Source organism: Ursus maritimus, unplaced genomic scaffold (genome assembly GCF_017311325.1).
Source record: "Ursus maritimus isolate PB19 unplaced genomic scaffold, ASM1731132v1 scaffold_7, whole genome shotgun sequence".
NCBI lineage: Eukaryota > Metazoa > Chordata > Mammalia > Carnivora > Ursidae > Ursus > Ursus maritimus.
The window spans coordinates 71,175,652-71,197,139 of record NW_024426885.1 but is presented as its reverse complement, the minus strand read 5'-3'; the positions used below and the strand labels follow the sequence as shown (position 1 = coordinate 71,197,139).

At 39.7% G+C, this 21,488-nt stretch overlaps 1 protein-coding gene and 1 non-coding gene across 2 annotated transcripts; both read left to right on the top strand.

Moving 5' to 3' along the window:
* Window positions 1-5,055: 5,055 nt before the first annotated feature.
* On the top strand, window positions 5,056-21,141 carry TOMM20 (translocase of outer mitochondrial membrane 20). The gene is made up of 5 exons (XM_040624345.1): window positions 5,056-5,313; window positions 10,760-10,806; window positions 12,596-12,677; window positions 16,800-16,942; window positions 19,878-21,141. Exons 1-5 carry the CDS (start codon window positions 5,193-5,195, stop codon window positions 19,920-19,922), a joined length of 438 nt encoding a protein of 145 aa, XP_040480279.1. The 5' UTR covers window positions 5,056-5,192; the 3' UTR covers window positions 19,923-21,141.
* LOC121101323 lies at window positions 5,748-5,882 on the top strand. The gene has a single exon (XR_005833326.1). It is a non-coding gene; the product is annotated as a small nucleolar RNA SNORA14 (small nucleolar RNA).
* Window positions 21,142-21,488: the final 347 nt, after the last annotated feature.

Sequence of the window (21,488 nt, the reverse complement as noted above, 5' to 3'; positions counted from 1 at the left end):
GCCTTTGTTTTAAGATGTAGCAGATTAGTCACCAATGATTGTTTCTGCTGATGAACTAGAGCAGTGTTCTCATACTGTTGATTACGATCTGTGGTAGTAGCTTTAACTTTACTTTGCAACCAGTACAAGCATGGATATATTTAACTGACGCAAAAGTTGCACTTGACAGCACTGGTCCTTACTATACATATTGCTTTTTGATATATGTCTTTTTTTAAAGATTTTAGACTTAGGGTAAACACTTAGAATTTTAGTGATTATGTATTAGTGTAAGTTAGTGGTTATATATTAGTGTAAGTTAGAAATATGTAATTAACACTTCATATGGTTATTTCGAGAATTACTTAGGATGAGACTAAAGTGAGTAAATTAAAATATATATATTTCTTATGTTTATATATGTGTGTGTGTGTGTGTGTGTGTGTGTGTGTGTGTGTATACACACACCTTAATGTTGATTGGACCTAGACAGAGTCGAAATACTTATCTAATACAAATCCCAATCCCTAAGAAGAAAGGGTTGTAAGGGCTGTTATGTAATAGCCACTGATTTTTTTTTTCCCCTTCCTCTTGAACTTGTGAAAAGTGGAGTTCTGTTTTTTTTTCTTTCATCAACCTCTGGTAATAAACTAACCCAAGAATATTATATGAAATATTGCTTTGATTTCTTAACCAGTAATCGAACTCGTTACCGAAGTCCTTGGCAAACTGTCAAGCAGATTTCTACTTTTATTTGTTTTTGTTTTTTTAAAGATTTTATTTATTTGCCAGAGAGAGAGAGCGCAAGCCCAAGCAAGGGGAGCAGCAGGCAGAGGGAGAAGCAGGTTTCCCACTGAGCAAGAAGCCGGATGCGGGACTCAATCCCAGGACCCTGGGATCATGACCTGAGCTGAAGGCAGACTCTTATCCGACTGAGCCACCCAGGCATCCCTTATTTCTCTTTTTTAATTTGAAAAAATAGTCTCCCAGGAAAACTTGTGTTTCTTAAATTGGTGTCATGTAGTAGAATGAAACAGTCCTTCAAAAAATCCCATTTAAAGGATATTTTCTGATAAAATACGGTAATTAAGTCACAAAGTATAAAGGTCACCAAGGGGAGAGCATATCATTGCATTCCCCTGGGGCTCAAGCTCATGCTATGGCTGTTGCCCATCTCAGAAATCTTACCAAGCTGCGTCCATGCCCAGGAGGGAGGGGTGGGAGAAATCTAGGGCTGCTGATCTGAGGCAGGCAGAATCTATGGTATCATATGTATCAGGTGAATAAGAGGATTGAGGGACAGTGAGTTATTACTGATTATTTTAAAAAATCTTTCTTTCGGTCATAGTACCAGGAAAACCAAATGGGTCTTTAAAATGTAAATTGTAGAAATCAGAACTCTATTTTCCTGTATCCAGAGACTGGATATTTCATGTTTAGCATCCCCTATGGTGCTTAGAATCTAGTTTTTTGTAAGTATGGTTCAGTGAATACTTTTTACTTGGTAATCTTGAGCATTTTTGTATGTATTTCCAGTTAAACTTACATAGAGATGCTTTGTCTATAGACTATATAGACTATGACTGTAGATGGAGATTATATATGGTATATAATTTTCTTGTTTGTATCTTATAGTGTGTATATTAGTGTACGTTACATGGTATATAATTTACAATGTATATATAAATTTGTATAATTTTAGTCTTTAACATAGAGTGCTCCTTTTGGTCTCTAGGTTTTTGTGTAAAGAGCCCTGGACTGGAGTGTAGGGGCATCTAGTTCTTGACCCAGCTCTGTGGCTGTGTGTGAATGACCTTGGACAAGCCTCTCAGCCTCTTTTTAGATATTTAGATAAAGATCTAAATATCTTGATTGGTGAAATAAGGGGTATGGACTAGAGCAGTGTTCTCATACTTTTTGATTACGATCTGTTGTAGTGGCTTTAACTTCACTTTGCGATCAGTACAAATATGGGTAGATGTAACTGACATGAAAGTTGCACATAACACTACTGGTCCTTACTACACATGCTGCTTTCTGATATATGTAAATTTTTAAAAATTTATTTATTTATTTGAGAGAGAGGAGCGCCTGCGAGTTTGTGAGCAGAGGGAGGGACAGAAAGGGAGAGAGACAATCTCAAGCACACTCCCTGCTGAGTGGGGAGCCTGATGCGGGGTTGATCCCAGGACCCTGAGATTGTGACCTGAGCTGAAACCAAGAGCCAGATGCCCCGCTTTCTGATATTTTAAATTCTATTTTATTTAAAACACTGGTTGTGATCCACTAAGGGTATTCCACATCTCACTAATGATGTGACTTACAAACAAGTGTGGGGGTTCCAGTCTGTTTCTATGCTTGTGTTTTACAACAGGTGTTTTAAAATGGAGAGTGGTTAGGGGATAAAAAGACACAAGTGTTGCTCTAACTGTGCTTTCTGTAAACATGTTGCCTGGTATATTGTACCTCATAGGAGTGACCTGAACATTTACTTCATGTTTACTGTGCACAACACAGGAATAGTTCCTTGTTCATTCAGGAGTTGTATTTTTTTTAAGCTTTTATTTATTTATTTGGGGGAGAGGGAAAGGGGGAGAGAGAGCATGAGCAGGAGGAGGCGCAGAGGGAGAAGGAGGCTCCTCACTGAACAGGGAGCTCGATGCGGGGCTTGATCCCAGGATCCCGAGGTCATGACCCAAGCTGAAGGCAGAGGCTTAACCAACTGAGCCACCCAGGTGCCCCTAGGAGTTGTAACCTCATGGCCATGTAGTCTGTTCAGGTTTTCAAAGAGTGGAGTGCTAGGCCTCATGTCATCTGTATGGCCTTGGACAATTCTCTTCTGTTCCAATATACCTGAGGCTCAGGATATGCTTCTAACAGCTGAGGTTCACTTGCAGCGTTTTGGAGCAAGAAGAATCAGAAGGTATGTTTGCAGTGCATAAGGAGAAGTTTTTTGTGTTATTCTGTTCTGTGTCAATCTCAATTATTTGCTTTGCTTTGGTACATAATGCCTCTCCACACCCTTCTCCCTCCTCCACCCCAGTCCAGGCAATGCATACATACCTTTGGTCCAATTTCCAGTCTTCCATAGGGTCTCAGGTTCATCACTTAAGCAGAAGGGCTTTCACTGACTCCTGAACTAGGTTAGGGCCTCCAGCTAAGTATTTCCGTTAAGTACCCTTGCAATAACTTCTGACGCCAACTACCCAGAGTTAGGCCAGACTTCATGTTAAGTGCACAGAGAGCACAGCTTCCTACCAGACTGCCTTCAGACCCCGGACAAAATTTTGGTGAGGTCTCCAGGTCACTCTCATAACGAGCTGGCTACTAGTTTGGGGGTTCCCACTACTCCTTCAGGTTCAATAATTTAATTTATAAAGACTTAATTCAGAAGCATGTTAAACTTTTTTTTTTTTTTTTTTTTTAGAGTTTGTTTGAAAGAGCACAAGCGGTAGGGTGGGTGGCGGAGAAGGGCAGAGGGAGAGGGAGAAGCAGACTCCCTTGCTGAGCAGGGAGCCTGACACAGGGCTTGATCCCAGGACCCTGAGATCATGAGCTGAGCTGAAGGCAGATGCTTAACTGACAGAGCCACTCAGGCACCCCTGTACTTACTTATTTTATTAAGTTTTATTTAAGTAATCTCTCCAACCAATGTGGGGCTGGAACTCACAACTGGGAGATCGAGTCACGTGTTCTTCTGACTGAGCCATTCAGGTGCCCCAGGAACATGTTATGCTTAGGATTACAATTTTATTATAGCAAAAAAATTCAAACCAAACCAGCCATAGGGAAAGACCCATAGGGAGAGGTTTGGGAGAGTCCCACACTTGAAGCTTCTGTTGTCCCCTCCCAAAGGAGTCAGAACACTTCACCCGCCTAGCACATGGCACATTGGTGTAGACACTACAGAGTATTGCCAACCTGGGAAGTTCACCCAGCTTCTGGGTCCTGAGTTTTTATTTGGGTTTCATTATGAAGGCCATGGAGTTCAACTCAATCTCCAGCTCTCCTACCCTCCAATCCCCTGCCCTCCCCAGGGATATCATCTGGATCAAAGGGCCAACTCTCTAACCACATGGTTGGTCTTTCTGGCCTGGATGGCCCCCATCAGGAGGTGACTCCTAAGCATAAACTGTCAGCGCTCACCATGAGTAAGAGCCATCGCTGTCACTTCAAGGGTTAAAGAGGATCCCTCCCTAAGACTGGGGACAGAGGTGGCCACTTTTATTACACAGCCCTGTATGTGCTTTCTCTTACCCCTCTCAATTTGTATTTTATGTATGCTTCCTGACCAAGGTTTTGTCTTTTTAATTATTTTTTTGAAGATTTTATTTAGTTTAGCGAGAGAGTGAGCACAAGCAGGATGGGGGGGGGACGGAGAAACAGCAGAGGGAGAAGCGGACTCTCCACTGAGCAGGGAGCCCCCAGCTGGTTTCCATCCCAGGACCCTGGGATCATGACCCCAGCGGAAGGCAGACGCCCTTAACCGACTGAACCACCCACATGCCCCTGTCTTTTAAATTTAAACTACCATACATGTTTCCAGTGACTTTAAGACAACACGTTTTCAATTTTTTTTCAATCTCTTTTATCCGTTATTTTTCAGGAATCGTTCAGCTTAATTTTCTTCCACCCCTCATGAAACTATATTGTAATATTCTGACACTGAATCACTAGATTATGTTGCTTGCTGCACAGCAGATTGTGAGTGAACTTGAAAAGCAAATTCAGTTCAATTCAAACGAGTCACAGGTTGTCTATATTATACAAGAACAAGATGAATCATTTGTCGTCAGCTCCTTCCATCTTTGACACAAGCAAGGATGCCAGCTACCAAGCCTTTTGAGTATGTGTACGACGGCCACGCACCACCTTCGCTACGTCACGCTCAGCGGCTTTTAAGGAAGTGCAAGATCACCCTCAAATCCCGACACCAACGCACACCCCACCCAGAGGGGCCTGGGCGACCGCACCTAGGCCCCTTGCGCAGGCGCAGACGAAGAGGCGCGGGCTGCGCTGCTCAGGCACTGCCGCGGACGTGCCCGAGGACCTCGCGCTGCCGGGGCCGGAAGTGCGTGCGCTCGGCCTTTCCGCGTCCCTCGCGGTGAGCGTCAGGTCGCAGCGGCGTGGTCCGCGCAGAGGGTTCCCGGCCAACTGCTCCTTTGCGGGCCCCGACGTCGCCGCCCTCACTCCTGCTCTTCGGTTGAGGGAAGATGGTGGGCCGGAACAGTGCCATCGCCGCCGGTGTCTGCGGGGCTCTTTTCATCGGGTACTGCATTTACTTTGACCGCAAGAGACGGAGTGACCCCAACTTCAAGAACAGGCTTCGAGAACGTGAGTGGGTCCCCCCGGCCCCAGGCCCGCAGCGTCCATCCGCCTGTCCTTCGCCGCCGCGGCCGCCTCCGCGTGCCTCCTCCCCGCTGCCCACTCGCGGGGTCGTGGGGGGCGTCGGGGTGCCCGGCGGCCGCGGGCCACCGGGGCGGAAAAAGGCAGCGGCGCCGGCTGCGCGCTCCCGGTGCCGCTCCTGGCTCTGGTGCCCTGCAGGATTCCCTCCATTTTGGAGGGACGATTTTTCCCGTGTTGTCTTCCCCAACCGCTTGTCCTCTGAATGCATTCGTTTGTATTATAATTTAGGATGTATGTGTGTTGGGGGGGGGCTCTTTTTTTCGTTCACCTTTTTAAATCTCTATTCTTAACTCTAAAGTCATGTGTTTTGTATTTTACGTATTTGTGCTTGAAACCAGATCCGTAAATCAACGGTATCCTTGCAGCATTCTTAAACCCTCTTGGTAGCTTCCCTGAAAATGCTTCCAAGATACGAGTGAATGCTATAGAAATTGCAGGGGAGTCCAAAGGGCTGCGCTTCTCCTGTGGCTCAGTCTTATTTCATACCTGCGACATCTTTTAAAAGAGGTTCACGTGAGGGAAATCTTGTCACCAGAACCATTGTGATCTTTGAATTTCGGAGGCCTCCTTATTCGCAACAGTGGAAGGATAAATTTGTTGCGATAATTATTTTTGTACCTATTTAGGTTGCTCAGTCGAATAATTTCTAAAATTAAAATTAAGGGACACCTGGATGGCACATTTGGTTGAGCATCCAGCTCGGTTTCAGCTCAGGTCATGATGTCAGGATTGTGAGTTCGAGCCCCACGTGGGGCTCCCTGCTCAGCGGGGAGTCTCCTCCCCCCCTTGCCCTTCCCCCCACTTGTGCACTCTCTAAAATAAGTAAATCTTTAAAAAATAAAATTAAAATCAATACGTAAGTTATTATGGCCCAGAAGGTACGAAGACGTGATTATTCTAATGAATGCTTACTATTTATTTAAGCAGTAGTAAATCATTTCAGGTATTCAGGAGCCCCACGTGGCTAGTGACCTACCGGCTTGGGGGTATAAGATGACCTTATACCATCTAGATCATCTAATTCTAGTCTTGTGTTTTAGGAAGGAAGGGATACAGACTATTTTATTTACAGTTAGATAGACTAATGGAAAGAATGCTATTTTGGATTCAGACACTCAGTGTTCCAGTCCCAGGTTAGTCACAGATAAGTTGCATAATTTTAGACTTTCTGAATCTTACGTTTCTTAGCTGGTAAGATCAGGTAATGTCACCTGCCGCTGGTTGTTTTTGTGAAGACTGAGCTGTTTGAAGTGCCCACCACCATTCGTGATAGAGAACAAGCTCCTCCATAGATGCTGGCTGTAAGCCTAGCTAGAAATTGAGATCATTTTTTCATAGTTTCAGTAATAGTTGGAGGGGTGGTGGTGGTGGTGGTGGTATGGCTACAGAGCTCAGTAAAGAATGGATTAATCCTTTCTTCCTTTGGAAACACTGCAGTCTTATTGTTAGAAATCTTGAGAGAACTAATTTTTGGTTGAAATCAAAGAAGCTGTCATTTTAGACAAATTGAGAGATTATTTTCAAAATCCCTTTCCCATCATCTTCAATCCATAAATTTTTTTTTCTAGCGTTAGCAGTGGCCTAAAGATCTCAGTGGTCAGACTTGAATGATTAGCTGAGTAACCCTGGGTGAGCAACTTGAAGCTTTTGTTTCCCTCTTTTGTAAAATGTTATAATACATTGGGAGTTTAGTACAGTGCCTGGCGCATGGTAATTGATGGATGCTACAGATTGTTTATGAATATAATTTTTCGACGTTTCCTTTAGGAAGTAAATTTAGGTTCAGAGTAATTCTGCAGTCCGTAAGTTCATGTTTTATGTGTATTTTTGAAAGTAGATAAAGTGTTTTAACTTGTTAGGTTTACACAGTAGCCCTTGGGACTAATTTCTGATAAATACTGAGTCAAGGCCTAATTTTGCTCATTGAATGTGTAACTCCATGATTTCTCAGTCTGTTACCATCTTTCCCTTTATCACAGAGATAGTGTAATATACTGATAAGGTAACAAGTAAATTGTCTTATGAAACTAAAGCTAGAATTTTAATCGAATGCTAGAAATTTAGAGCAACTAATCAGTCTTAAAATTTGGTAATTTTATCAAACATTCAAACACAATCACTCTCTACCACAGTAAAAAATACAACTAAAAGATTGGATAGTAATGGAAACTAAGTTTCTCTCTGTTGGGTTTCATTATTATTTTTTGTCATTTCCATAAATCTGGCTTAGCAAACTGTATTTCTGTATATTCTGCAGAGTTGCCATGTTCATTTCTGAGGTTCCTTTTATTTTTATGGGAACGTCTTCACTTCTGTTAGAAGGTAGCGGAGGGATAGTGAAGTATTTCCCAAACTGAGAAGGCACTTCGAGACTGGGAAATGAAGCAGGTGACTCCATACAGTTTACGGTTTTATGCCGCGTAACTGACTGACGGGGGAGTGGGCAGATGATGATCCCGTGGCACAGTTATTCTCCACAAAGTCCAGATTTTAGTCCACATTTCTAGAGTGAGGGCACTGGCAGAAGAGCATTGTTGTGGGATCAAAGGATTTGCATGCACCTAAATGACAGCTAACCTTTTATTAGATATTAGATACTGTGGCACTACCTGTGTGTCAGGAAGGAGAAAGACTGTGTTCTCTCTCACAGATTCATGGGAGGCCAAAGGAAACCTCCCCCAGTCGTGGCCTTGGGCCTCTCTAAGGTCTAAGGTATGTACGTGAATCTCCAAGGGACCTGGAACATCTAGCCCCAGGAGAGGTCATCCAGTGCACATGAACAAGATGGAAGGCCAAAGACAGAGTCGGTATTGTCCCCACTCTTAAAGCTTCTCTACAGCGTGCAGCGGCAGTAGAGAATAATGTTTGAGGACACATGTTCTGAAGTTCAGCTGCTTGGCTTTGAATTGCCCCTCTACCAATTATTAGTTGTGACCTTGGTAAATGTTCTCATCCGTAAAATGGAGATCATAATAGTACTTGTTTTAGTGTTACTGTGAGGATCAAGTAAGCGAATTAATAACCTTTAGACTAGTGTCTGGCCCGTAGCATCTACAACTTACTGGGTGCTTACCTTTTTTTTTTTTTTTTAAGATTCTATTTATTTATTTGATGGAGAGAGAGACAGCCAGTGAGAGAGGGAACACAAGCAGGGGGAGTGGGAGAGGAAGAAGCAGCTCCCAGAGGAGGAGCCTGCTGTGGGGCTCTATCCCAGAACGCCAGGATCACGCCCTGAGCCAAAGGCAGACGCCTAAAGACTGAGCCACCTTGGCGCCCCTGGGTGCTTGCTTTTAACATCTCAGTGTTCCTTTGTCTTCGTGTCTGTTGCTTCTGTGAGGTCTTCTGTATCTCTTCTAGTCTTTAGTCGTCTCCTTCTGGCACTAGTGATGTTAGTAATTAGTTAAGGTAGTATGGTAGCATTTATTATTTTCTGCCTCAGGACGGCCAGATGAAACCCTTAAACAAATTGAGGGTAGAATGTTATGGTTCTGTTTCCCCATAGTTGCCTGAAGATGAACACCTAGGAAAGGTAGTTTGTTAGAAAAATAGGCAGACTTCAAATTTATATGTAAGATCAGCTTATTTAATGTATCTTTTTGTTGAAACTGTCAGAATTGTATTTAAGCCTTAGAGTTGTAGCACTCAAGGTGTTTTGGGGGCTAGAGTTGCCAAGAGGTATGGGTGTGGTTAAACCCAGTTTGATAGGGTAGATAAGTTTCCTGGACCACAATAAATGAATCCATCTCACTGCAGTTAGGCAGACTGGTCACTTGTCTTTAGTCATGCATTGATTGAGACTTGAATTTGTGGCCCACTTTAAGGTTTTCAGAGGACATTTGCTTGTTTTATGAAGCTTTTGTTTCTCACAGTGGTAAAGTTAAACATGCCTTATCCTTACAGAGTCAGAGATTTATTTGCCAAAGATCACCCAGGTAATAAGTATTAGAGCCTTAACCTTTCTTAGCTCTGCCACAGTCTCCCTGTCACTGGTACTTTTTAGTGACTAGGGAAACTTATTTAGGTATTAGCATAGCACAACTCCTGGTAGTGAACTATCTCAGTACCAGATGCGTACTGAGGTAGTTCATCACCAACTCCTCATTTGGCACGTTATAAACCAGACACTGTTAAAAAATACTTTACATGCATTAACTCATTTAATCTTCACATCAACTCTGAAGCATGTATCATTCTTAGGCCAGTTTTACATACGAGGATAGTGAGGTACAGGTTACTAGAACTTGGCCCAAGGTCATGCTGACACTAAGAAGAGCTGGGATATAAACCAAACAGTGCTTCCCCTGTGCTAACACCGTTTCACGTGGAAACACCCTTTCATGTGGAGTATATCATTATTTAGCAATTTATTTTATTTTTTATTTTTTGAAATTTTAAAAAGATTTTCTTTATTTGAGAGAATGCTCAGCCTTTGGGGGCGGGCGGGGAGGAGCAGTGGTAGAGGGAAAGGGACAAGCAGACTGCACTGAGTGCAGAGCCCAACACGTGCCATCCCATGACCCTGAGATCATGACCTGAGCCAAAACCAAGAGTCAGAAGCTTAACTGACTGAGCCACCCAGGTGCCCCTGTAGCAGTTTAAAATATTGTCATGTCCTTTATTGATTTGGCTTAAGGCTTTTAATATTTTAACCATCGCTTACTTCTGAGATACGTGGTGTTGCTTTTTCGAGTCAAAAACAAGACAAAAAACAATTTACAGCTGAATTCTGTCCTCCTACCCCCTCTTTTTTTCTCATTTAGAAATGCCAGATAGCTTTCAACATTCAGTAAAGATTGAATCTGTTACATTTCAGTAATAAAACTTTCTTTTTTTTTTTTTTAAGATTTTATTTATTTATTTGACAGAGACAGCCAGCGAGAGAGGGAACACAAGCAGGGGGAGTGGGAGAGGAAGAAGCAGGCTCATAGCAGAGGAGCCTGATGTGGGGCTCGATCCCATAACGCTGGGATCACGCCCTGAGCCGAAGGCAGACGCTTAACTGCTGTGCCACCCAGGCGCCCCGAGTAATAAAACTTTCCAACAGTAGTGGTTTCATTCTTGCTTGTGTTTCATGTCTTATGTAGTTTTGGGGGGGTGGGGTGGGGCTTGCTCTGCTTATGGCATTAATCACCTGTTATAATTGCTGATCTTGGTGCCCCAGAGGGAAGGAAAAAGCTCTTCCCCAGAAATAATAATATTGTCCATAGCTCATTGACCAGAACTCTGACCCTGAGAAATCACAAGGAGACAAGGGAATAGGAGAGCCCTACTCTGGGGTGTTTTGCAAATAGAATGAATGACTGCCACAGCAGTTTGACTTCTTTTGAGTTCCCATTTTAATAATGGTAAAATTAAAATACTCCATTTCTTGCAGGAAGAAAGAAACAAAAGCTTGCCAAGGAGAGAGCTGGACTTTGCAAGGTAATCTGATTTTGTTTGTTTGTTTGTTTATACTGTATTTATATATGGTTATAAAACTATAAAATATACTTCACATGTGTTTTGAGAAAGCTAGTTGATACCAGACATTGTATTTTCTATTTTGAAATATAATTTGTTGTTGTGTTTTTGGAATAGTTAACTCCATTCAACTGCAGATTTTCTGGTCCATCATTATTTCCCCCTTGTTGGCCCAGATAGCAGACAGCTTACTACATAAGCAGTAACTGCAAGGAAATAAGCGGATAGTCTCCAGAAGATAATTCTACCAAACTGTTCAAGCTTTCTCACTCAGCTGCTTCAAAAATAATACAACAATACATTTATTTATTTAATTTTCCTTCCTTCAGCTCCTTTTAAAAGAACCACATACTATTTGTTTCAAAAGTTGTATAAGATTATTCATACCCAGTGATCCAGAATCCTACCACATGGCAGATTTTTTTACCTTGATGTTATATGTACATGTAGATAAAAATCTTCTTTTTTTCTTTTCATAGCTCCTGTGTTCATGATTATTTTTAATGACTACATAGGTTTCTCTGCTTGATAAAAAAAATGTTCTGTGACATGTGTAAGTAAAGTAAGTAAATGTTAATCATTGCACATATAGCTTTTCTTTTTTATTAAAATTAGTTCCATTGTTTGGATTCCCAGGACTTGGACTACAGGATCAGTAGTGGTTCTTTTTAAAGCAAGTTGAGGCAAAGAAAACATTAATCAGAAAGTGTTACATTTTATTATTTTGAAACAATCAGATAATCAACACAGCTAAGTGACTGGACACAGTAATAATGAAGTGAAACTGAGAGGCAACCACTTTGTTGCCTTATGTCTAAACTACCTTTCTGAAGTATATGTTGTTAGTGTTTCAGTAGCCTTTTCTTTCTAAAGATGTGGGAAGGTAGATACAGACATGCATCAGTGTGTATTTTTTAGATTCAGGAATAATCAAATTCTTGCCTCTGCTGGGATAGTTACAAAAGATGCCTCTACTTTGAGAAATTTAAATTATTTCATCTTTGTTGGTAATGCGAGTGTATGTAATATTAATCAGGAACCAAAAGCTTCCATTAATAGAAGTCTAGGTTTTTAAATAGAATAGGACTTTTTAAAAGTAGGCTTATGTTTTTTAATAAGTCACATAGCCGATGGCATTATATATTACCATAGTCTGGTAATATGTAACAAACTACAAAACAAAAACACAGAAATCCAAGCTTATTTAAATAAAGCTGCTTTTATAATAGCAATTTGTAATAGCAAAAAAATTAGTAGTAGCTCATGTGCAACAAATAGATCATGATTAAGCAGTCCTAGATTTCTCAATGGAATAGTCTATTACCATTTAAAAAGAATCTTTTAGATGCATGTAAAATCTATACAAAATGATGTGGGATCAGAAGAAAGTTAATTATGGTTACATAAAAATCTATAAAAATGGCAATCAAAATAGTATAAATAGTAAAGTGCACAGTTTATGATAGAGATAATTGTATTCTTCATTTTTTACTTTAGGTTTGATGTACAGCATTCTGAGAACTGTTCTAGTATCAGTTTGATCAATAAGTATTTTTTTCTTATATTCATTTAAATGTAGATACTAAACTAATGCTTGTAAGTATTGAAGAGTAAATTTCTTTTTATCTTTTTTTGTAATGAGTTATTCAGTTTTTTGTCGTTTTGGTTTTAGTGGCATGATTTTCTGTGTATTGGTTACATCCCCAGTGTAATTTTGGTATCAGTTATTAAATATTCTTTTTCCAAACAGTTACCTGACCTGAAAGATGCTGAAGCTGTTCAGAAATTCTTCCTTGAAGAAATACAGCTTGGTGAAGAGTTGCTAGCCCAAGGTAAGTCATTAAAAGATGAGGAAATTAGAATTCTTCACAGTAAGTATAAATTTATGGTGATAAGGGGCTTTTTTTTGGTGTAGTGTAGCAGCTTTTAAAAAAGTTATTCTGAATATTTCAAGACAAGTCATTTAGTAATGGGAAAATTATTTTATTTAAGACTGGCTCTAGGAACACCTGCGTCGCTCAGTTGGTTAAGCGTCTGGCTCTTGATTTTGGCTCAGGTCATGGCCTCAGGGTCCTGAGATGGAGCCCTGTGTCATCTCTGGTCTCTGTGCTGAGCCTGGAGCCTGCTTGAGATTCTCTCCCTCTCCCCCTCTTTCCCCCCGCCCCCTCCCCCCGGCTCATGCACACTCTTACATGCTCTTCCTCTCATAAAAAAAAAAAAGGACTGGTTCTAGAAAAATACTTCTCGTGGGTTATCATTATCCATAAGATGTTTTGAGTTTTAGGTTTATTTGATACATGATACAGAGAATATAAGTAATCTTTACAAATGAGGTTATTTTTTTAGCAGTTTAGGGACTATAGTCATAATGCAATATGTAAATAATAACTGAAGGATTGTGATCTAGGCATATACTTTCTCAACTTCTTCATCTAATCTTCAGGTCTTTTCTAATATTTATAGGAAGGAATGGCTAATATAAGTCCCAGAGAAGGTTAATTTACTTGTCAGGGTCAAAACAGTGAGTTCATGGTGCTCGATTTCAGGACCAGCCCGTGATCTGAATATGATCTAGAGTTTAGGCTGTGTGCTTTACATATTCAATTAAGGATTAAGAGTTGTTTTTTTTAAAAAAACATTACTATTATGAAGTTAAAATGATCAAAGTGACAAATCTGAGATCTGTAATGCAGTAATTTAGAGTCTTAAATGTATTTATAAATTTTTAGTGACAAATTAGCTTTTATTTTTTTAAAGATTTTTTAAAATTAATTAATTAATTTGACAGAGAGCACAAGCAGGGGGAGCTGCAGGGAGAGGGAGAAGCAGGCTCCCCGCTGAGCAAGGAACCTGATGCGGGGCTTGATCCCTGGATCCTGGGATCATGACCTGAGCCAAAGGCAGACGTTCAACGGACTGAGCCACCCAGGCACCCCAGCTTTTATTTATTTTTAAAAGATCTGTTTATTGAGACAGAGTGTGTGTATGCAGGGCACTTGGGGGTAGGGGAAAGGGCAGAGGGAGAGGGAGAGAGAAAATCTTAAAGCAGGCTCCACACCCCAGTGCAGAGCCATCAGGCTCCATCCCAGGACCGTGAGACCATGACCTGAGCTGAAATCGAGAGTCTGATGCTTAATTGACTGCACCACCTAGGCGCCCCCAAATTATCTTTTATTTCAAAAGTAGCTTTGAAGTATTTGCTTTCATTAGTAAAAATGATACTAGGTGTCAAGTTTTTCTTAGGCTCATTGCTTTCATTAGTAAAAATGATACTAGGTGTCAAGTTTTTCTTAGGCTCATTGCTGTATCATAGATTTAGATAGTATTGAATTACACAGTGTAGGTCATTTGTGGTTTTTTATTTGGTTTTTTGGAAAGGATTAAAGGTTTCAGGTGGTGGTGACATGTTAACTTTTTGTCATGTCTCCCCCTTCCCAGTAATTTCTTTGCTTTTCTCTTTAGGAAATAATTATCATATTTGGATGGCATAGTAGGCTGATAATATTTATAAATAAAAATGGAAATTACTTACTAGAAAGTAATTTTGCCTTTTTTACCCCATTACAATAAGAAAAAAGTGAGGTTTAATCATGGGGTAATAGTAAAGCACTTAAATCTTCAAAGAGCTCATTTGAGAGACTCTGTTACTTTAATATTTGAAACGAAAAATCTGCATGTATAGGGATATCTGTGTCTAAGGTATAGGTTGTAGTATTTCAGTTCATGCAGACATTCTCAAAGTATTTTGTTCATGCTCATAAATAAAGAGGTCTGTTTGATACTATCAAAATTTTCTGTCTTCCAAAATAGAAACACTGTTTTATATCATTTTATTTATTTTTTAAAGATTTTGTTTGTTTGAGAGAGAGGAAGAGTGAGCAGGGCAGAGGGAGAGGGAGAAGCAGACTCCTTGCTGAGCAGGGAGCCCAATGTGGGACTTGATCCCAGGACCCCAGGACCATGATCTGAGCTGAAGGCAGTTGCTGAACTGACTGAGCCACCCAGGAGCCCCTAGAAACACTATCTTAAATTATTTTACTCAGAGTGAAACATAATAGAAAAAAGTACATTCATAATAACTTCTGTTTGGATGGGCTTGGAGATCCATGTATTGTGACCATCTGTTGACTTGAGCTGTCAGCTCCAGATTGAGAAGGACAGTAACTCATGCTGTCTGGGAGGAAGGCAGGGAAGGACAGGTGGGAGTTACTCTTTTTCCCAAGCTCATGTTCCACACTTCAGCTCATCACCATCCAGAGGGTTACTTAACTCTGCCAAGCTGCCTTTCTTATGGTGGAAACTACCAACCAAACCTGAGGTTGAAGACTCAGGTGGTTAGAATTAGGGAAAAAGTCAACATCAGAGTAAGTCATGCGAAGGCATGAGTGATTTAGGCAGTGAACTTCATCGCTTGGCAGTCTCTTCCATCTAGGGATCTACCATAAGCATAGTTTTGTTAACTGAGCCAGATCTCATCTCAGGATGATATGAACGGGCTCAGGTCTGCAAGTGCATAGAGGAAACCATTGAGTTACTGTGGTGGTTCATTAACTGTTTCCAGTGTATTTAGAAATGTTGGGAGGTGTCTTGGGATCCCATGTTCTACACAAAAATCCAGTAGCAGCTCTGTTTCCATTTAATCAGAATTAATATCCCCAGGCGACAGTGTTGTAATCCCCTATATTGCCTGTAAATTCAGTGGTATGAGGATTCAGTGGCCAAGTGGCATCTTAATCACCAAGTCGGTGGAGCCATTGTGTCCCCCAGTGGAAGTCCAAGCCCTTGCAGAAGAACTAAGTCTTTTGTATTTTCCATTTTTAATGCTTTCTTCAGTTTGAATACCTCAGTCCTTAGATTTTTCTCAGTTGAAATGTTCAAGCAATTCCTCTTCATATACCATCCTTCAGTCCCTTATTTGGTCATGTTCTTATTCAGGGATTGGTCATGATCTTATTCAGGGTCAGAAAACTTTGTGTTTACTGGGTTATTATATAGGGCAAGATGTGGGGGTGGGGTGGACAGGACATGAGAATCTTCTGTCTCTGGATGCACCACCCTCCTAGTACCTCGATGTGCTCACCAACCCAGAAAGGTCAAGAAACAATTTTTTGGCATAAGTAGAATTTGCTCAGTTTCCTGTGTTTTATGTAATTGTTTTTCTTTCAAAAGTAATGTGTCCATTGTAGGATAAATTAAAAGAAAATCCTACCGCTCAGAGATAATCATTATTCTGTTACCTGCTTCTTGCCACTTCCATTAGTGTGACTGTTTTTCCTATTAGTATCACTTTTTTAAAAAGGTTTTTTTTTTTTTTCTTTTTTGAGTTTGCATGTGATCACATTCAAAATAGTATAAAGGATTATCTAAAGTGAATTTGGGCCTCCTTTCTACCTCAGTCCCCAGTCTTCCAGTTCTCAGAAAGGTAGTGTTCCGTAGTTAGCAATTTCTTTTCTTTTCTTTCTTTCTTTTTTTTTTTTTTTTTAAGATTTTATTTATTTATTTGACAGAGCACAAGTAGGGGGACTGGCAGGAAGAGGGAGAAGCAGGCTCCTTAATGAGCAGAGAGCCCTATATGGGACTTGATCCCAGGACTGTGGGTTCATGACCTGAGCCGAAGACAGATGCTTAATTGACTGAGCCACCCAGGCCCCCCGTAGTTAGCAGTTTCTTATATAATTAAATAGTAATATACTTGGACATTTCTGCACTTTAGTTTCTCCCTTTTTGTATGTGTTTTGAAGACACTTGCATATCAGTACTGTGATCTGATTAATTTTTATTAATGCTTTCATAATATTCAGTTATATGGATGTACTATAGATTAGTTTCCAAGTTTTTACTTGTGTGATGTTTTTGGTCAATATCACTTGGAGATATAGTGAAGGCTTTAGAGTTGAATTTTTGACAAAGGCAGACTTTCCAGGTCACATGTTATTTTTATGTAAATCTTTCAGGCGAATATGAGAAAGGTGTGGACCATCTGACAAATGCAATTGCTGTGTGTGGACAGCCACAGCAGTTGCTGCAAGTGTTACAGCAAACTCTTCCACCACCAGTGTTCCAGATGCTTCTGACCAAGCTTCCAACAATTAGTCAGGTAAGGATTCGAAATGTTAATAAAAGTGAGTAGAATCTGAGAATTAAATGTTGTAGGGACATTGACATTTAAAAATTAGTCTAGTGAACATGATGAAATTATGAAACTCATTCTTGGAATCAAAGTAGAATTGGAGATAGCATGCTTGAAATTTTTCTTCCCTAATAATACTGAAATGAGCATAAGATCGAGTTATTGTACCCTACATGTGGATCAGGAGGTATGTCTCATAGTATGAAATCTCAGGCCTTGGTGTTCAAATACCAAAATTCAGGCCACTCGCAGCTACTTTCTGAAACTAGCTTTCTGTCGACTCTTGTGAGCCCATGCATTCAGTTAAGTGGCCTGGCAGAGGGGCCAAGATGGTATAGCCTGAAATTAGATCATAAAGGATTGTGGATACCCTCTGATCTCACTTCTCTAAAGGCCCCAGTGCCTCTGCTTCTGCCAAGGTGGGCTTTGGTCTTGGAGCTATTTGACTACATCTCCAAATGTATATTAAACACAACATTTGTATAAAAGATTATGTAACTTAAGAATTGATTAAAGTGCATTCTGTTGGTTTTTAATTTTTTCCAAGGAACCGAAATGAATCTGTTTTTTGAAATAGTTTGTTTATTTGTGTAATTTCCACAGTTGGTGTGATTTAAAATTGGTTAATTCTTCAAACTGACCTTTACTCAGTTTGGAAAGGGACTGGAGAGAAAATAAAGGCCCTGAAGATTTCAGGGAAAGAGTTGAAAAAAAACCAAAGATTTGGTCTTAATCCTTTTTAGACTAATGTGGTTCCTGGTCTGTCTAAATCAGAATCTTCTGTTAGTATTATCTGCTCTTGGAAAGGCAGCAAAGCTTAGTGCTTTTGGAAGATGGACCTGAGAGTGTGAGGTCTTTTGAAATATGGATGAATTCAGGATGAAGCCAGAACTCCTCTTTTAAAAAATGGCCTCCTTTACTCAGTTAACTTAATGTCATCTGGAAATATTTTCAACTGCTAATTTTGGAATACTGTATTCCTTCTTGTATAATGACTGAGCATTTTCAGGCCAAAAAGGGAAATGTTAGGAGCATAGAATAACCAGTAAAGTGCTAATCAGTATTCTTAGTCTATATGGGAGTGAAAAGATACCTTAAATTCTTTTTGGTTTTAGTTATATAATTGATTAACATGTAAAACAGTATATTATTATCCTTCCTTGGATTTTGAAATAGGACTGACAGTAGTGTGATCATTATTTTCTTTGGTAACAGTGTTTAGAAGTGTTAAGTATTGAAATCTCAGAATGGGTAAACTTAATAAGATTTGATTCTTTGAATAAAAAGGACATATTTTTTTCCCTTAAAATTTTAGTTTAATTGAAGTATTGTTGACACACAGTGTTACATTAGTTTCAGGTGTACAGCTTACTGTTTTGACAAGTGTGTACATTATGGTCTGCTCACCACAAGTGTGGCTACCATCTGTCTCACCATACAATGGTATTTCATGATCATTGACTGTGTTTCCTATGCTGTATTTTTTATCCCCATAACTTTTTATCCTTGCATAACTGGAAGCCTGGACCTCTCACTCCCCTTCAGTCATTTGGCCCATCCCCCCACCCACTTCAGTTCTTCTGGCATCCACCAGTTTGTATTTATGCATCTCTTCCTCCTTTTTTTTGTTTGTTCATTTGTTGGTTTTTATATTCCACAAACAAGTGAAATTAGATGGTGTTTATCTTTATATTTGTGAAATAATACTTAGCATAATATCTTCTAGGTCCATCCATGTTGCAGATAGCAAGATCTCATTCTTGGTCCATTGTATATGTTTACCACTTCTTTATCCATTCATACATTGATGGACACCAATGTTGTTTCCATATCTTGGCTATTATAAATAATGCTGCAGTAAACCTGGAGGTGCATACATCTTTCCGAATTAGTATTTTCATTTTCTTTTTTTCTTTTTTTTTTTTTTTAAGATTTTATTTATTTATTCAAGAGAGAGCAAGCATGACTGGGGGGCAGAGGGAGAGGGAGAAGCAGGTTTCCTGCTGAGCCGGGAGCCGGATGTGGGGCTCAGTCCCAGGACCCTGGGATCATGACCTGAGCTGAAGGCAGACGCTTAACTGACTGAGCCACCCAGGTGCCCTATATTTTCATTTTCTTTGGGTAAATAACCACCAGTGGAATAATTGGATCATATGGTTTTCCTATTTTTTAATTTTTTGAGGAACCTTCGTACTGTTTTCCACAGTGGCTGCACCAGTTTACATTCGCACCAACAGTGGATGAGAGTTCCTTTTTCTCCACGTCCTCACCAACATTTGTCACTTCTTGTGTTTCTGATTCTGGGCATTCTGACGTGGGAGGCGATATCACATTGTATTGTCGTTTTGATTTGCGTTTCCTTGATGATTTAATGGTGTTGAGCATCTTTGCATGTGTCTGATGGGAAAATGTCCGTCTAGGTCCTCTGCCCGTTTTTAATTGGATTATTATTTTCCTTGGTGTCGAGTTGTAGGAGTTCTTCATATATTTTGGATATTAACCCCTTACTAGATGTATCATTTACAGATGTCCTCCAATTCATTATTTTGTCTTTTCATTTTGTTGGTTTACTTTGCCATGCAAATAAAAGCTTTTTATTTTGGTGTAGTCCCAATAGTTTATTTTTGCTTTTGTTTCCCTTGCCTGAGGAGACCTACCTAGAAAAATGTTCTTAAGGCCAGTGTCCAAGAAGATTACTGCCTGTTTTCTTCTAGGAGTTTTATGGTGTCAGGTCTCACATTTAGGTCTTTAATCCATTTTGAGTTCATTTTTGTGCATGGTGTAAGGAAGTGGTCCTGTTTCATTCTTTTGCTATTTATTGAAGAGACTGTCTTTTCCCACTGGATATTCTTGCCTCCTATGAAGGACTTCGAAAAATTAAATTTTTTTTTTTCTCTTTCAGAGAATTGTAAGTGCTCAGAGCTTGGCTGAAGATGATGTGGAATGAGAAAATGTCAACATAATCTCAATTAAAAATATTTTTAAAATCTTAAGTCGGAAGATGAGCAGCTCTGGGGGAAAAGGGCAAATAGGCTTGTTACGGACTGTCCTACACTGAAATCTACCAAAGTCGGTTTTTACTTTGTGTAGATCCATTCATTTGTTTTATTTATTTTTCCCAGTGAAAAGTGTATTTTGCTAGCAAGCTTTTCATTTTATAAATACACTATGAGTTACCAAAATATCATGGATTTATTTTATTCCTAAAACGTGCAATTAAAGTGTACATAATAACATCACATTACTTATGATAAAAATACTCAGTGCTTAGTTTTGAAAGATAGGCAAAAAACGTATAGGAGAAAGCTGAAGAATGCACGTTTTTTTTTTAAGCTAGTACATTTGCTCTACATAAAAGAATTGGATGGAAACTTTATCAAAACTGAGCATTAAAATCTTTGAGAGATTATTTTTTTCCATTTAATCTCTTAAATATTTGAGATGTGCTGCTGTGCTGTATTAATTCACCCTCTCCCTGTGTATTTGTCTTGAAATGTTTAAATCGGTGGGCTTAATGTGTTCTGGATATTTATCTACTTGTATTTTAGATGTATGTAGTTGCAAATAGCACCAGGAATTAGATCTGTGTACATCCTTAATCTAGCCATGGAGCTTCACCAATTACTATCTGCCCTCTTTTCTCACTTAAAAAATGAGGGAATTGGTCTGCTAATTCAGAGAAGTGTCCCTTTCAGCTTTTACTTCATTTGGTTCTGTCTAGCATCTTCAAATTCACCTTCTCCTAAAGGATATATTTGTTTGGACAACCAGGCCTTGCATTTTTTTATACTCTGAAGTTTGCATGCTTGCCTGACTTAGTATTTCTGAATTGATCCCTCCCCGTTTTTTTTTTTTTTAAAGATCTAACTTGTGTTGATTTTCACTGAAATCATATGGTTCTGTCATTACTCTTGTAAATCTGAAACTTAACTTTTAGGGTAACTGGGATGATAAGCTTGTAAAATGTTCGCCTTTGCTTATCTTCAGTGTATCTCCTTAATCCTCTTTCAGTCTGATTCGTTTATCTTGTTATGATGAGAATAAGGTGTAACCTTGTGGCTGAAGACTTGAAAAGAATGGAGGTGTTCTCAAAATAGTGACTTGTTATCTGCAGTCACAGATTGAACATTAGGTCTGAGAATAAAGATCCTTGGTACTTAACTTATCATCTGTTGAACCGAGTAACAATTCCTCCCTGTATATACATTGCCTTTATTTTGTCTCAAAATCTGGAGAGATCCTGAAGACTTTTCCAAAGTACTTACATATTTAATTTACTTACAAATTTTCCTTAACCTTAACCTTGGGTTTTTGTTGTGGTTGGGATATAGAGGAAAGAGTTTGGAGTATGGTTCTAAGTTTTTGCTTCCAGACAGCCGCATGGCCTTTGGCAGGTCACATTACATCTCTGAATTTACCCCTAGTGTTCTCATTTATAAAATTAGAACATCAGACAGTGTAACTCAGACATTTAAGGACTCTTCCTCACGTACGTTCCAGGTTCGTGATCCTG

What these genes read in the sequence shown, in the direction of transcription:
- TOMM20 (XM_040624345.1), top strand. Translation starts at nt 5,193, where the DNA reads ATGGTGGGCCGGAACAGTGCCATCGCCGCCGGTGTCTGCGGGGCTCTT. An exon ending in CAAGAACAGGCTTCGAGAAC is followed by an intron (nt 5,314 to 10,759) that starts GTGAGTGGGTCC and finishes CATTTCTTGCAG; the next exon opens with GAAGAAAGAAACAAAAGCTT. An exon ending in AGCTTCCAACAATTAGTCAG is followed by an intron (nt 16,943 to 19,877) that starts GTAAGGATTCGA and finishes TTTCTCTTTCAG; the next exon opens with AGAATTGTAAGTGCTCAGAG.